Genomic DNA, 15,655 nt, shown 5'->3' with positions numbered 1-15,655 from the left:
AGTAACCTTCAGCCTGGGCTGCCTCCAACTCCAATAGCAGGTCTCCTAGCTCTTGCAGATGTTCATACACCCTGCTGGAAATCTTGGGGAAGGACTCGAGTCTGTTGAAGAAAGCAGTCTGTGTTACCTCTGTGGGTCTGTAGCACTTCCAGTCTTTGCTAGACTAAACTGAGAATAGCACTGGGGTGTTTGATGTGAACTGACCTTAATTTGCTTGCTTGCTCAGCAGACTTGGGTCCAAGCCACTTCACTAACAGGTTGAGTTCTTCACTAGGGTTGGCATTGGAGAATGTGGACTTCCAAGCCCAGTAATTTTCTGGCTTATTGAATTTGAGTCTGGCCGTCAGTAGGTCACAACAGGCTGGGAATCTTGCAAGATCTGACACGTCGTGATTAGGTTGGGGTTCATTGTGTGTGTGTGGTGCACCTTAACAACAGACAATAGGTGCAGGAGTAGGCCATTCGGCCCTTCGAGCCAGCACCGCCATTAACTGTGATCATGGCTGATCATCCACTATCAGTATCCAGTTCCTGCCTTATCCCCATAACCTTTGATTCCGCTATCTTTAAGAGCTCTATCCATCTCTTTCTTGAAAGCATCCAGAGACTTGGCCTCCACAGCCTTCTGCGGCAGAGCATTCATTCCATATATCCACCACTCTCTGGGTGAAAAAGTTTTTCCTCAACTCCATTCTAAATGGCCTGCCCCTAATTCTTAAACTATGGCCTCTGGTTCTGGACTCACCCATCAGCGGGAACATTCTTCCTGCATCTAGCCTGTCCAATCCCTTAATAATTTTATATGTTTCAATAAGATCCCCTCCCAGCCTTCTAAATTCCAGAGTATACAAGCCCAGTCACTCCAATCTTCCGACATATGACAGTCCCGCCATCCCAGGAATTAACCTGGTGAACCTACGCTGCACCCCCTCAATAGCAAGAACAGGAGGCTGAGTAGTGCCTCCACTACGTGAGGGAGGCGGTCTCTAGTCTGTCCCATTTGGGTGAAAGATGTCAAACTACAGAATGTTATTCTGTGGAAGAGGAGCCCCCTCTTTCAGTCCTGATTGACTGGCCTAAGTCTTCAATGTCTGCTGGTGGATGGGGATAAGCATAAGCAGACTGGTTTTGGATATACTTCGTAGTCCTCTCAGCTGAATGACATGGTGAGTTTGATTTAGCATTGTCATTGTCAGCTAGCTGCTTCATGCCACCTCAAAGACTTTGGCCTCTGATAAAGCCACCTTCACCTCACTTCCTTTTCATGCTGTGGTGCCTAGTGTGGCTTTCAGGTGGGTTTTCTCTACATCTAATTCAGCCTCTCTCACTTTAATACTAAGTTTTCTGTGCAAACAAAGCCTTGGCTAGCACTGCTTCGGCCCTTGCACAGGCTTCCAGTGCCACTAAACTTGCCACTGATCAGTGAGACTGTCTCGATGATCTAGCTGAGCACAACGAACACACTAACCTAGTTTCAAGTCTTCTCTTCTCCATTGCTGACATTGTCCTGGTTTTGAGGCTTCTTTTCTCCATTGTTAACTTTTTAACTTTCTGTTGCGCAGGAGCTTGCAGAATCAGTATCAAATCCACCACAGATGGAATCACCATTGAGAGTATCTTTTTACTGTTCTGACCTTGAGAGTTTTCCTCGTTTTCTTAAGCTAGACAGATAGATCACTTCAGCCCTGGCAAAGCTGTAGTTGAAGGCGGTTTATTATTCATCAGTATGTAAGGAGCTAGTTTAAAAGACAGTACCTGGCTTTCTAACGAAGGGCAGATTCAAATGTTGATTGAAATTCCTTCGACTTCTAACTTCTAAATGAAATGTTCAAGGATATAAAATTGCCACCCTGATGACAAAAGCTAATTGCTTAACAATGTGATACTAAGCAATCAACAACAGCTGTGAATGCACAGGTAAGCAGAGAGATCCAGTAATTAGAAATAAAGTAACAATTTCAAATCCGGAAAGACATGACAGAGTTGCTGCTCTCAAACACTTTGCTGGTACAGATGTCCCCCGCTTTTCGAACGTTCACTTTAGGAAACCTCACTGTTACGAAAGACCTACATTAGTACCCTATTTTCGCTTTCAGAAGGTGTTTTCACTGTTACGAAGAAAGGCAGCGTGCGAGAAAAGGCAGCGCGCATCCCGAGCAGCCACTGTCCCCGGATTCAGAACGGCATTGCTTTAATACGTTGCATTGAGCAGCCATTAGCGAGATGAGTTCTAAGGTGTCGGAAAAGCCTGAAAGAGCTCATAAGGGTGTTACACTTAGCGTAAAACTAGACATAATTAAGCGTTTCGATCGTGGTGAACGAAGCAAGGACAACGTGAGTTTGGCTTGTGGAAGCTGACAAAGGTGATGTTGAAGAGGTTTTGGCATCCCATCACGAAGATCTGATAGATGAAAAGCTGATGCAACTGGAAGAGGAAAGGATAACAATCGAAACCGAATGCAGTAGCGAAATGATCGTGAAGCAACTGCGTGAGATTTTCGCTGTAATGATAAATTATGACTTTAATTTTGAAAGGGTACGTAGGTTTGGGGATATTTGCAGGATGGTTTGAGTGCTTACAAAGAACTGTGTGATAGAAAAATGCGCGAGGCCCAGCAGTCAAGCAAGCCTTCCACATCAGCCACGGCAGACGATGAACCTCGACCTTCGACATCGGGGCGGGCAGTCATAGGAGAAGCTGAGCTGCCTGCCCTGATCAACGATGAGATGACACCTCGGTGTCCCACCACCCCAATCCCCAGGCCCCGGACAGATACTGTACCGATTCGCAGAGAATGCAATGGTAGCCGGGAGGCACACAGCACATCTTTAACAAAAAAGCCAAAATAAACATGCTAATTAATTAGGTGCCGCCTAGCACGTAAATGTCGGCCCAGATCAGTGCCGATGCGATCAGCAATCGCCTCTGATCTGCACCGACATTTACGTGCCGGGCAGCACCTAATTAATTAGCATGTTTATTTCGACCTTTTTCTTAAAGATGTGCTGTGTGCCTCCCGGCTACCGCTGTGTTCTTCGCGGCAATGTATCGGGTCGGCGGCCCGGAGGGTGGGGGCCACTGCACCACCCAGCCTGCGACGACTCAGTCTAACACACTATCATCAGTGTGCTCGGTGCTGTCCCAATTCCGGTACATGTTACTACACTGTACATACATTATTTCTACTTTATATGGGCTGTGTATTTTTACGTGTTATTTGGTAGATTTGGCAGCTTCATAGTTTAAAGGTTACTGGAGAGCGCATTTATGCCAACAGCGCTTGCGTGAGATTTTCGCTACGGAGATCTGTGCAGGCAATCATTGTAGAGAAGTATTTCTACTTTATATAGGCTGTGTATTTATCATATCATTCCTGCTTTTACTATATGTTACTGTTATTTTAGGTTTTATGTGTTATTTGGCATGATTTGGTAGGTTATTTTTGGGTCTGCGAATGCTCACAAAATTTTCCCATATAAATAAATGGTGATTGCTTCTTCGCTTTACGACATTCCGGCTTACGAACCGTTTCATAGGAATGCTCTACCTTCGGATGGCGGGGGAAACCTGTATATCAGTGCATGGCATTTGGCTAGGAACGTAGCCACATGATGCTAGAATAAAAATAAATCATAGGAAAGTTCCATTAAGTGTGTTCATAAAATATTAACCAGAATAGATAGAATGTTTAGCAGTTGTTGTAAGAAAATTAAGATGTATCTAAATGAGTTTCAAAGCTTCCAGAACATCAGGAAATGATAAAGAAGGAAGAAATTTATGAACTGTCTATATATAAAAAAGTCAGAAATTGATTGCAGTCAGTAAAGTCTCTAAATTGAAAAACTAGATTGCTGTTTTCTGCACCAGCACTCTATGGTGTGGTGAAATATAAGATAATATAAATTATTTGAGAAACGAATTAAATAACTTGCTGGGTGAGCTCCCCTACAGCTGCCTTTCCCACCCAGTCATGAAGGCATGCATGACCTCAGCATAGTGTATAGTCTTAAAGTGAGCGACAGTGCAGCTTTCCCACTGTTTTGGTCTGGGTTGACTCTGTGTGATGGGAATTAAATTACAACTTTCAGAGATGAGAAAACTACTCTGAACCATTCCTGGGATCTGAGAAAATATCGCTCATCCAAGGATACCAACAATGCCCAAATTCCAGTAGCTCGGAATCTTGCCCGTACAGGATTCACAAATTACCACCCAAAAAATTTGAGTTCTTGATGCTTTCTGGGTGTGTATGTGTGTGGGGGAGGGGAGTGGGGGGGAATAACACATACATAGATAATGTGGCTTTGTGTTACAGAAAATCACAGAACTTTTTCCTAGAACCATGTCCCACGTAAAGCATGTTGCCTGTACCCATATGGTTAATTGAGACTGGATCCATGAAATTTCTAAAAAATGCAATTCACTTCTCAGATATTTAATATTTTTGCTTTATCCTTCGTTGGTATGCTGATACTCTTTCTTTTATATATAGGCATTTGTGGAAAATAATCCAGTTATCAAATGGTGTCCTACCCCTGGCTGTGAGAGGGCAGTACGACTAACCTGTCAAAGATCAGGCTCTACAATGGACCAGTTGAATTTTCCTCTGCTTAGTGCACCTGCAGTAGATTGTGGAAAAGGACATCTCTTCTGTTGGTTAGTGCACAGAAATTGGCATTCCACTATGTCTCAGTAATGTGGATAATATTTTGTATTAATGTCTGAGATGCGGTTGAACTTACTTCTACTACAATGCCTGGCAGTGAATCCCAAACCCTGCTCACTGTTCATTTTAAGAGCAAAATTCTCATTTCACTTTGGTAGTGCTTTGTTAGTCGCCTTCGTTCTTTGTTCACTCATTCTCAACTGATTTGTTGATGGAAATAGTTTCTTGCTCAGGCACATTCTTATTGAATCACAGAGTGTGCCCCAAGGGACAAATTGGATAAGCCAATTCCTATTTCTTGCATCCTTCCACTCTTAATGTTCAGGATTAACAGTGAACATGGTTAATCAGTTACCGTATAATCATATAACAATTACAGCACGGAAACAGGCGATCTTGGCCCTTCTAGTCCATGCCAAATGCTTATTCTCACCTAGTCCCACTGACCTGCACTCAGCCCATAACCCTCCATTCCATTACTTTCCTGTCCATATAGCTATCCAATTTTACTTTAAATGACAATATCGAACCTGCCTCTACCACTTCTGCTGGAAGCTCGTTCCACACAGCTACCACTCTCTGAGTAAAGAAGTTCCCCCTCATGCTACCCTTAAACTTTTGCCCCCTAACTCTCAACTCATGTCCTCTTGTTTGAATCTCCCCTACTCCCAATGGAAAAAGCCTATCCACGTCAACTCTATCCCCCTCATAATTTTAAATACCTCTATTAAGTCCCCCCTCAACCTTCTACGCTCCAAAGAATAAAGACCCAACTTGTTCAACCTTTCTCTATGACTTAGGTGATGAAACCCAGGTAACATTCTAGTAAATCTTCTCTGTACTCTCTCTGTTTTGTTGACATCTTTCCTATAATTCGGTGACCAGAACTGTACACAATACTCCAAATTTGGCCTCACCAGTGCCTTGTTCAATATTAAAATTACATCCCAACTCCTATACTCAATGCATTGATTTATAAAGGCCAGCATACCAAAAGCTTTCTTCACCACCCTATCCACATGAGATTCCACCTTCAGGGAACTGTACCATTATTCCCAGATCCCTCTGTTCTACTGCATTCTTCAATGCCCTACCATCTGCCATGTATGCCCTATTTTGATTAGTCCTACCAAAATGTAGCACCTCACATTTATCAGCATTAAACTCCATCTGCCATCTTTCAGCCCACTCTTCTAACTGGCCTAAATCTCTCTGCAAGCTTTGAAAACCTACTTCATTACCCACAATGCCACCTATCTTAGTATCATCTGCATACTTACTAATCCAATTTACCACCCCATCATCCAGATCATTAATGTATATGACAAACAACATTGGACCCAGTACAGATCCCTGAGGCACACCATTAGTCACCGGCCTCCAATCTGACAAACAGTTGTCCACCAGTATCTGGCGTCTCCCATCCAGCAACTGCTGAATGCATTTTACTACTTCAATATTAACACCTAACGATTGAACCTTCCTAACTAACTTTCCGTGTGGAACCTTGTCAAAGGCCTTACTGAAGTCCATATAGACAACATCCTCTGCTTTACCCTCATCAACTTTTCTAGTAACCTTTTCAAAAAATTCAATAAGATTTGTCAAACATGACCTTCCATGCACAAATCCATGTTGACTGTTCCTAATCAGACCCTGTCTATCCAGATAATTATATATACCATCTCTAAGAATACTTTCCATCAATTTAACCACCGCTGACATCAAACTCACAGTCGGATAATTGCTAGGTTTACTCTTAGAACCCTTTTTAAACAATGGAACAACATGAGCAATACGCCAATCCTTGGGCACCATCCCCGTTTCTAATGACATTTGAAATATTTCTGTCAGAGCCCCTGCTATTTCTACACTAACTTCCCCCAAGGTCCTAGGGAATATCCTGTCAGGACCTGGAGACTTATCCACTTTTATATTCCTTAAAAGCGCCAGTACTTACCATAGTTTCCATAACTTCCTTACCTGTTTCCCTTACCTTACACAATTCAATATCCTTCTCCTTCGTGAATACCGAAGAAAAGAAATTGTTCAAAATCTCCCCCATCTCTTCTGGCTCCACACATAGCTGTCCACTCTGATTCTCTAAGGGACCAATTTTATCCTTCACTATCCTTTTGCTATTAATATAACTGTAGAAACCCTTTGGATTTATTTTCACCTTACTTGCCAAAGCAACCTCGTATCTTTTAGCTTTTCTAATTTCTTTCTTAAGATTCTGTTTACATTCTTTATATTCCTCAAGCACCTCATTTACTCCATGCTGCCTATATTTATTGTAGATCTCTCTCTTTTTCCAAACCAAGTTTCCAATATCCCTTGAAAACCATGGCTCTCTAAAACTTCTAACCTTTCCTTTCAACCTAACAGGAACATAAAGATTCTGTACCCTCAAAATTTCACCTTTAAATGACCTCCATTTCTCTATTACATCCTTCCCATAAAACAAATTGTCCCAATCCACTCGTTCTAAATCCTTTCGCATGTCCTCAAAGTTAGCCTTTCTCTAATCAAAAATCTCAACCCTGGCTCCAGACCTATCCTTCTCCAAAATTATATTGAAATTAATGGCATTGTGATCACTGGACCCGAAGTGCTCCCCAACACATACCTCCATCACCTGACCTATCTCATCTCCTAACAGGAGATCCAACACTGCCCCATCTCTAGTTGGTTCCTCTATGTATTGCTGCAAAAAACTATGCTGCTCACATTTTACAAACTCCAAACCGTCCAGCCATTTTACAGTATTGGCTTCCCAGTCTATGTGTGGAAAATTAAAATCTCCCACAATCACAACCTTGTGCTTACTGCAAATATCTGCTATCTCCTTACAAATTTGCTCCTCCAATTCTCGCTCTCCATTAGGTGGTCTATAATACACCCCTATAAGTGTTTACTACACCTTTCCCATTCCTCAATTCCACCCAAATAGCCTCCCTAGATGAGCCCTCTAATCTATCCTGCCAGAGCACTGCTGTAATATTTTCTCTGACAAGCAATGCAACACCTCCCCCTCTTGCCCTCTGATTCTATCACACCTGAAGCAACGAAATCCAGGAATATTTAGTTGCCAATCACACCCCTCCTGCAACCATGTTTCACTGATAGCCACCACATCATACTTCCAGGTATCAATCCATGCTTTAAGCTCATGCACCTTTCTTATAATGCTCCTAGCTTTAAAATAAATGCATTTAAGAAATTTTCCACTTCTTACTCTTTGTTTATCACTGACGGTGCAAACAACTTTACAACTTTACTATCGGGCAGTGCAGCGCGGCAGATTTAAAAGGAACAGAGCCTCATACAGCGGGCAGCGGAGTTTGCGGGCGGCGGAGTGAGCCGGGAGCAGAGTGAAGGCTTAAGGGCTTCGGCTCAACGGGCTTAGGCGGAAACGGGCCAGGCAAGGAAGGTTTGGTATTCATTTTCTGTTGTTATATGAGGAGAGGGGCAGTATGAGTGTGAGGGCAGTTTGTTGTTCTCGGTGTCGGATGTGGGAGGCCCTGGAGTCTCCAAGCCTCCCGGACATCTACATCTGCGCCAAGTACATCGAGATGCAGCTCCTAAGCGACCGTGTTACAGAACTGGAGCTGCAGCTCGATGATCTTCGTCTGGTCAGGGAGAGTGAGGAGTTGATAGAGAGGAGTTATAGGCAGGTGGTCACACCGGGGCCACGGGAGGCAGACAACTGGGTCACGATTAGGAGGGGGAAGGGGAAGAGTCAGATAATAGAGAGTACCCCGGTGGCTGTGCCCCTTAACAATAGGTACTCCTGTTTGAGTACTGTTGGGGGGGACAGCTTACCCGGGGGCGACAGTGGCCGTGCCTCCGGCACAGTGTCCGGCCCTGTAGCTCAGAAGGGTAGGGAAAGGAAGAGGAGGGCAGTTGTGATAGGGGACTCGAGAGTAAGGGGGTCAGATAGGCGATTCTGTGGACGCAGTCCAGAGACCCGGATGGTAGTTTGCCTCCCTGGTGCCAGGGTCTGGGATATTTCTGATCGTGTTCAAGATATCCTGAAGTGGGAGGCTGAGGAGCCAGAGGTCGTGGTACATATAGGTACCAATGACGTAGGTAGGAAAAGGGAAGAGGTCCTGAAAGGAGAATATAGGGAGCTAGGAAGGGAGTTGAGAAAAAGGACCGCAAAGGTAGTAATCTCGGGATTACTGCCTGTGCCACGCGACAGTGAGAGTAGGAATGCAATAAGGTGGAGGATAAATGCATGGCTGAGGGATTGGAGCAGGAGGCAGGGATTCAAGTTTTTGGATCATTGGGACCTCTTTTGGCGCAGGCGTGACCTGTACAAAAAGGACGGGTTACACTTGAATCCTAGGGGGACCAATATCCTGGCAGGGAGATTAGCGAGGGCTACTGAGGTGACTTTAAACTAGAATGGTTGGGGGGTGGGAATCAAATTAGGCTAGGCGAGAGGAGGTTAGTTCACAACAGGGGGATGGGAACCAGTGCAGAGAGACAGAGGGGTGTAAAGTGAGGGTAGAAGCAAAAAGTAGTAAGGAGAAAAGTAAAAGTGGCAGGCCAACAAATCCAGGACAAGCATCAAAAAGGGCCACTTTTCAACGTAATTGTATAAGGGCTAAGAGAGTTGTAAAAGAGCGCCTGAAGGCTTTGTGTGTCAATGCAAGGAGCATTTGTAACAAGGTGGATGAATTGAAAGTGCAGATTGTTATTAATGATTATGACATAGTTGGGATCACAGAGACATGGCTCCAGGGTGACGAAGGATGGGAGCTCAACGTTCAGGGAAATTCAATATTCAGGAGGGATAGCCATGAAAGAAAAGGAGGTGGGGTGGTATTGCTGGTTAAAGATGAGATTAACGCAATAGAAAGGAAAGACATAAGCCGGGAAGATGTGGAATCGATATGGGTAGAGCTGCGTAACACTAAGGGGCAGAAGATGCTGGTGGGAGTTGTGTACAGGCCACCTAACAGTAGTAGTGAGGTCAGAGATGGTATTAAACAGGAAATTAGAAATGTGTGCAATAAAGGAATAGCAGTTATAATGGGTGACTTCAATCTACATGTAGATTGGGTGAACCAAATTGGTAAAGGTGCTGAGGAAGAGGATTTCTTGGAATGTATGCGGGATGGTTTTTTGAACCAACATGTCGAGGAACCAACTAGAGAGCAGGCTATTCTAGACTGGGTTTTGAGCAATGAGGAAGGGTTAATTAGCAATCTTGTTGTGAGAGGCCCCTTGGGTAAGAGTGACCATAATATGGTGGAATTCTTCATTAAGATGGAGAGTGACATAGTTAATTCAGAAACAAAGGTTCTGAACTTAAAGAGGGGTTATTTTGAAGGTATGAGACGTGAATTAGCTAGGATAGACTGGCAAATAGCACTTAAAGGATTGACGGTGGATATGCAATGGCAAGCATTTAAAGGTTGCATGGATGAACTACAACAATTGTTCATCCCAGTTTGGCAAAAGAATAAATCAAGGAAGGTAGTGCACCCGTGGCTGACAAGAGAAATTAGGGATAGTATCAATTCCAAAGAAGAAGCATACAAATTAACCAGAAAAAGTGGCTCACCTGAGGACTGGGAGAAATTCAGAGTTCAGCAGAGGAGGACAAAGGGCTTAATTAGGAAGGGGAAAAAGATTATGAGAGAAAACTGGCAGGGAACATAAAAACTGACTGTAAAAGCTTTTATAGATATGTAAAAAGGAAAAGACTGGTAAAGACAAATGTAGGTCCCCTACAGACAGAAACAGGTGAATTGATTATGGGGAGCAGGGACATGGCAGACCAATTGAATAATTACTTTGGTTCTGTCTTCACTAAGGAGGACATAAATAATCTTCCAGAAATAGTAGGGGACAGAGGGGACAGAGGGTCCAGTGAGATGGAGGAACTGAGCGAAATACATGTTAGTAGGGAAGTGGTGTTGGGTAAATTGAAGGGATTAAAGGCAGATAAATCCCCAGGGCCGGATTGTCTGCATCCCAGAGTGCTTAAGGAAGTAGCCCAAGAAATAGTGGATGCATTAGTGATAATTTTTCAAAACTCGTTAGATTCTGGACTAGCAACACACATCAAAGTTGCTGGTGAACGCAGCAGGCCAGGCAGCATCTGTAGGAAGAGGTGCAGTCGACGCTTCAGGCCGAGACCCTTTGTCAGGACTAACTGAAGCAAGAGTGAGTAAGGGATTTGAAAGTTGGAGGGGGAGGGGGAGATCCAAAATGATAGGAGAAGACAGGAGGGGGAGGGATGGAGCCAAGAGCTGGACAGGTGATTGGCAAAAGGGGATTCGAGAGGATCATGGGACAGGAGGTCCGGGAAGAAAGACCGGGGGGGGGGGGGACCCAGAGGATAGGCAAGAGGTATATTCAGAGGGACAGAGGGAGAAAAAGGAGAGTGAGAGAAAGAATGTGTGCATAAAAATGAGTAACAGATGGGATACGAGGGGGAGGTGGGGCCTTAGCGGAAGTTAGAGAAGTTGATGTTCATGCCATCAGGTTGGAGGCTACCCAGACGGAATATAAGGTATTGTTCCTCCAACCTGAGTGTGGCTTCATCTTTACAGTAGAGGAGGCCGTGGATAGACATGTCAGAATGGGAATGGGATGTGGAATTAAAATGTGTGGCCACTGGGAGATCCTGCTTTCTCTGGCGGACAGAGCGTAGATGTTCAGCAAAGCGGTCTCCCAGTCTGCGTCGGGTCTCGCCAATATATAAAAGGCCACATCGGGAGCACCGGATGCAGTATATCACCCCAGTCGACTCACAGGTGAAGTGTTGACTCACCTGGAAGGACTGTTTGGGGCCCTGAATGGTGGTAAGGGAGGAAGTGTAAGGGCATGTGTAGCACTTGTTCCGCTTACACGGATAAGTGCCAGGAGGGAGATCAGTGGGGAGGGATGGGGGGGATGAATGGACAAGGGAGTTGTGAAGGGGGCGATCCCTGCGGAATGCAGAGAGAGGGGGGGAGGGAAAGATGTGCTTAGTGGTGGGATCCCGTTGGAGGTGGCGGAAGTTACGGAGAATAATATGTTGGACCCGGAGGCTGATGGGGTGGTAGGTGAGGACCAGGGGAACCCTATTCCTAGTGGGGTGGCGGGACGATGGAGTGAGAGCAGATGTACGTGAAATGGGGGAGATGCGTTTAAGAGCAGAGTTGATAGTGGAGGAAGGGAAGCCCCTTTCTTTAAAAAAGGAGGACATCTCCCTCGTCCTGGAATGAAAAGCCTCATCCTGAGAGCAGATGCGGTGAAGACGGAGGAATTGCGAGAAGGGGATGGCATTTTTGCAAGAGGCAGGGTGAGAAGAGGAATAGTCCAGATAGCTGTGAGAGTCAGTAGGCTTATAGTAGACATCAGTGGATAAGCTGTCTCCAGAGACAGAGACAGAAAGATCTAGAAAGGGGAGGGAAGTGTCGGAAATGGACCAGGTAAACTTGAGGGCAGGGTGAAAGTTGGAGGCAAAGTTAATAAGGTCAACGAGTTCTGCATGCGTGCAGGAAGCAGCGCCAATGCAGTCATCGATGTAGCGAAGGAAAAGTGGGGGACAGATACCAGAATAGGCACGGAACATAGATTGTTCCACAAAGCCAACAAAAAGGCAGGCATAGCTAGGACCCATACGGGTGCCCATAGCTACACCTTTAGTTTGGAGGAAGTGGCAGGAGCCAAAGGAGAAATTATTAAGAGTAAGGACTAATTCCGCTAGACGGAGCAGAGTGGTGGTAGAGGGGAACTGATTAGGTCTGGAATCCAAAAAGAAGCGTAGAGCTTTAAGACCTTCCTGATGGGGGATGGAAGTATATAAGGACTGGACATCCATGGTGAAAATAAAGTGGTGGGGGCCAGGGAACTTAAAATCATCGAAAAGTTTAAGAGCGTGAGAAGTGTCACAAACATAGGTCGGAAGGGATTGAACAAGGGGTGATAAAACAGTGTCGAGGTATGCAGAGATGAGTTCGGTGGGGCAGGAGCAAGCTGAGACAATAGGTCGGCCAGGACAGGCAGGTTTGTGGATCTTGGGTAGGAGGTAGAAACGGGAAGTGCGGGGTGTGGGAACTATAAGGTTGGTAGCAGTGGATGGGAGATCCCCACTTTTCTGGACTAGTTCCTGAGGATTGGAGGGTGGCTAATGTAACCCCACTTTTTAAAAAAGCAGGGGGAGAGAAACCGGGGAATTATAGACTGGTTAGCCTAACGTCGGTGGTGGGAAACTGCTGGAGTCCATTATCAAAGATGTGATAACAGCTCATTTGGAAAGCGGTGAAATCATTGGACAAAGTCAGCATGGATTTGTGTAAGGAAAATCATGTCTGACGAATCTCATAGAATTTTTTGAGGATGTAACTAGTAGAGTGGATAGGGGAGAACCAGTGGATGTGGTATATTTGGATTTTCAAAAGGCTTTTGACAAGGTCCCACACAGGAGATTAGTGTGCAAACTTAAAGCACACGGTATTGGGGGTAAGGTATTGATGTGGATAGAGAATTGGTTAGCAGACAGGAAGCAAAGAGTGGGAATAAACGGGACCTTTTCAGAATGGCAGGCAGTGACTAGTGGGATACAGCAAGGCTCAGTGCTTGGACCCCAGTTGTTTACAATATATGTTAATGACTTGGATGAGGGAATTAAATGCAGCATCTCCAAGTTTGCGGATGACATGAAGTTGGGCGGCAGTGTTAGCTGTGAGGAAGATGCTAAGAGGATGCAGGGTGACTTGGATAGGTTGGGTGAGTGGGCAAATTCATGGCAGATGCAATTTAATGTGGATAAACGTGAAGTTATCCACTTTGGTGGCAAAAATAGGAAAACAGATTATTATCTGAATGGTGGCTGATTAGGAAAAGGGGAGGTGCAACGAGACCTGGGTGTCATTATACACCAGTCATTGAAAGTGGGCATGCAGGTACAGCAAGCGGTGAAAAAGGCGAATGGTATGCTGGCATTTATAGCGAGAGGATTCGAGTACAGGAGCAGGGAGGTACTACTGCAGTTGTACAAGACCTTGGTGAGACCACAGCTGGAGTATTGTGTGCAGTTTTGGTCCCCTAATCTGAGGAAAGACTCCTTGCCATAGAGGGAGTACAAAGAAGGTTCACCAGATTGATTCCTGGGATGGCAGGACTTTCATATGAAGAAAGACTGGATGAACTGGGCTTGTACTCGTTGGAATTTAGAAGATTGAGGTGGGATCTGATTGAAACGTATAAAATCCTAAAGGAATTGGACAGGTTAGATGCAGGAAGATTGTTCCCGATGTTGGGGAAGTCCAGAACGAGGGGTCACAGTTTGAGGATAAAGGGGAAGCCTTTTAGGACTGAGATTAGGAAAAACTTCTTCACACAGAGAGTGGTGAATCTGTGGAATTCTCTGCCACAGGAAACAGTTGAGGCCAGTTCATTGGCTATATTTAAGAGGGAGTTAGATATGTCCCTTGTGGCTATGGGGATCAGGGGGTATGGAGGGAAGGCTGGTGCAGGGTTCTGAGTTGGATGATCAGCCATGATCATAATAAATGGCGGTGCAGGCTCGAAGGGCCGAATGGCCTACTCCTGCACCTATTTTCTATGTTTCTATCTCCTTTTTCTTCCTTCTCCCCTACATCTGTTCCTACACTCTGGTTCCCCTCCCCTCTTGTATCTAGTTTAAATCCACTGGAGCCTCTCTAGCAAACCTACCTGCAAGAATATTTGTCCCCCTCCAGTTCAGATGTAAACTGTCCCACCTTCCCTGGAAAACTGCCCAATTATCTATAAATCTGAAGCCCTCCCTCCTGCAACATGTCTTCAGCCTCGTGTTGATCTGCGCTATCTTAATATTTCTAAACCCGCCTGCACGTGGCTTTGGTAGCAATCCTGAGATTGCTATCTTGGAGCATGCCATCCTTAAGAATAATGATTTCTCAATTTAAATTGTATCAAATGAAGTAGATGCTGTCATTTCAATACAAGGAGAGGAGCTTGTAGCTGAACATCATCCCCATTTCCTCACTTCTTGGAGTCAGTAAACCGGCATAATCACCTGGCATGTATAGCCTATTAGCTTGAAATTATTAAACAATTAGAGTAAGGTACACATTTTTTAAAAAATTGTATTTAATGAAAATGATCTTGTGCTTTCTCAGTGTATATATAACGAATAAAGTCTTCTCAGGCTTCCAGCTGGGTACAGGTATCAATTTTAACCGACGTTTCGGTGATAAACTCTGCCATCTTCATCGGGGAAGAAGCCTGGGTATGTCTGGTCGGTAGTATTTACACCCCATTGTTTATCCCTCCTGATTGGTTAGTCCTCATCCAATTAGATTTCCACTGTTCCACCTTGTTTACAGGATTCGCAATATATCGGCCAGACGGGACGCACGGTGGAAACACACATCAAGGAGCACAAACGTTCATTTGGGTTACCTGGAGAAATCAGCTGTAGCAGAACACTACATTTGCAATGGCTATGGTATTGAGTTCGGCACAAAACTACTGTGCCTCGCTAATCGGTTTTGGGACCACCTGGTGAAGGAAGCCGTTGAAGTAAAAGAATTTTAAAAAGACAAAGGTCTTGCTCTAAGTAAAAACTGGAATTCAATTGTAAACTAGCTTGAACCTCGGAAACCTGATTAGATGAGGACTAAGAAATTAGGAGGGACGGACAATGAGGATATAAATACCACCAGATTTTCATGCCCAGGCATCATCTCTGAGAAGATGGCAGAGTTTGTCATCGAAATATCTGTTTAAAATTGATACCTGTACCCAGCTGGAAGCCCAAGAAGAGTTCATTCATTCTACTTAATGATATAATTTGTGTTGTGTATACCTGCCTAATATACATTCAGCTGCTCTTTTCCTGAAACTCTAATCCTCCATACAGTTGGCAATCTATATTTCAGTAATTCTACACTTTCCACAATTATCTGAAGGAGGGATGGACAAATGACCTCTCAAATTTTGCTGCCTAATATTCTGTCAAATAATTGAAAGATAAATCT

At 44.6% G+C, this 15,655-nt stretch overlaps 1 protein-coding gene across 4 annotated transcripts in view; it reads left to right on the top strand.

Annotated features, from left to right (window-relative positions):
* The window catches only part of ankib1a (ankyrin repeat and IBR domain containing 1a), a 125,710-nt gene that overhangs the window by 60,838 nt on the left and 49,217 nt on the right, over nucleotides 1–15,655 (top strand). For all 4 annotated transcript variants that reach the window (XM_072253705.1, XM_072253706.1, XM_072253703.1 and 1 more), the window contains one exon: nucleotides 4,494–4,657. In XM_072253705.1, the coding sequence (XP_072109806.1) occupies nucleotides 4,494–4,657 (164 nt within the window). The remainder of the gene's footprint in view (nucleotides 1–4,493; nucleotides 4,658–15,655) is intronic.

This window comes from Mobula birostris, chromosome 3, assembly GCF_030028105.1.
Source record: "Mobula birostris isolate sMobBir1 chromosome 3, sMobBir1.hap1, whole genome shotgun sequence".
Taxonomy (NCBI): domain Eukaryota; kingdom Metazoa; phylum Chordata; class Chondrichthyes; order Myliobatiformes; family Myliobatidae; genus Mobula; species Mobula birostris.
This window is presented reverse-complemented; position numbering and strand designations above follow the sequence as displayed.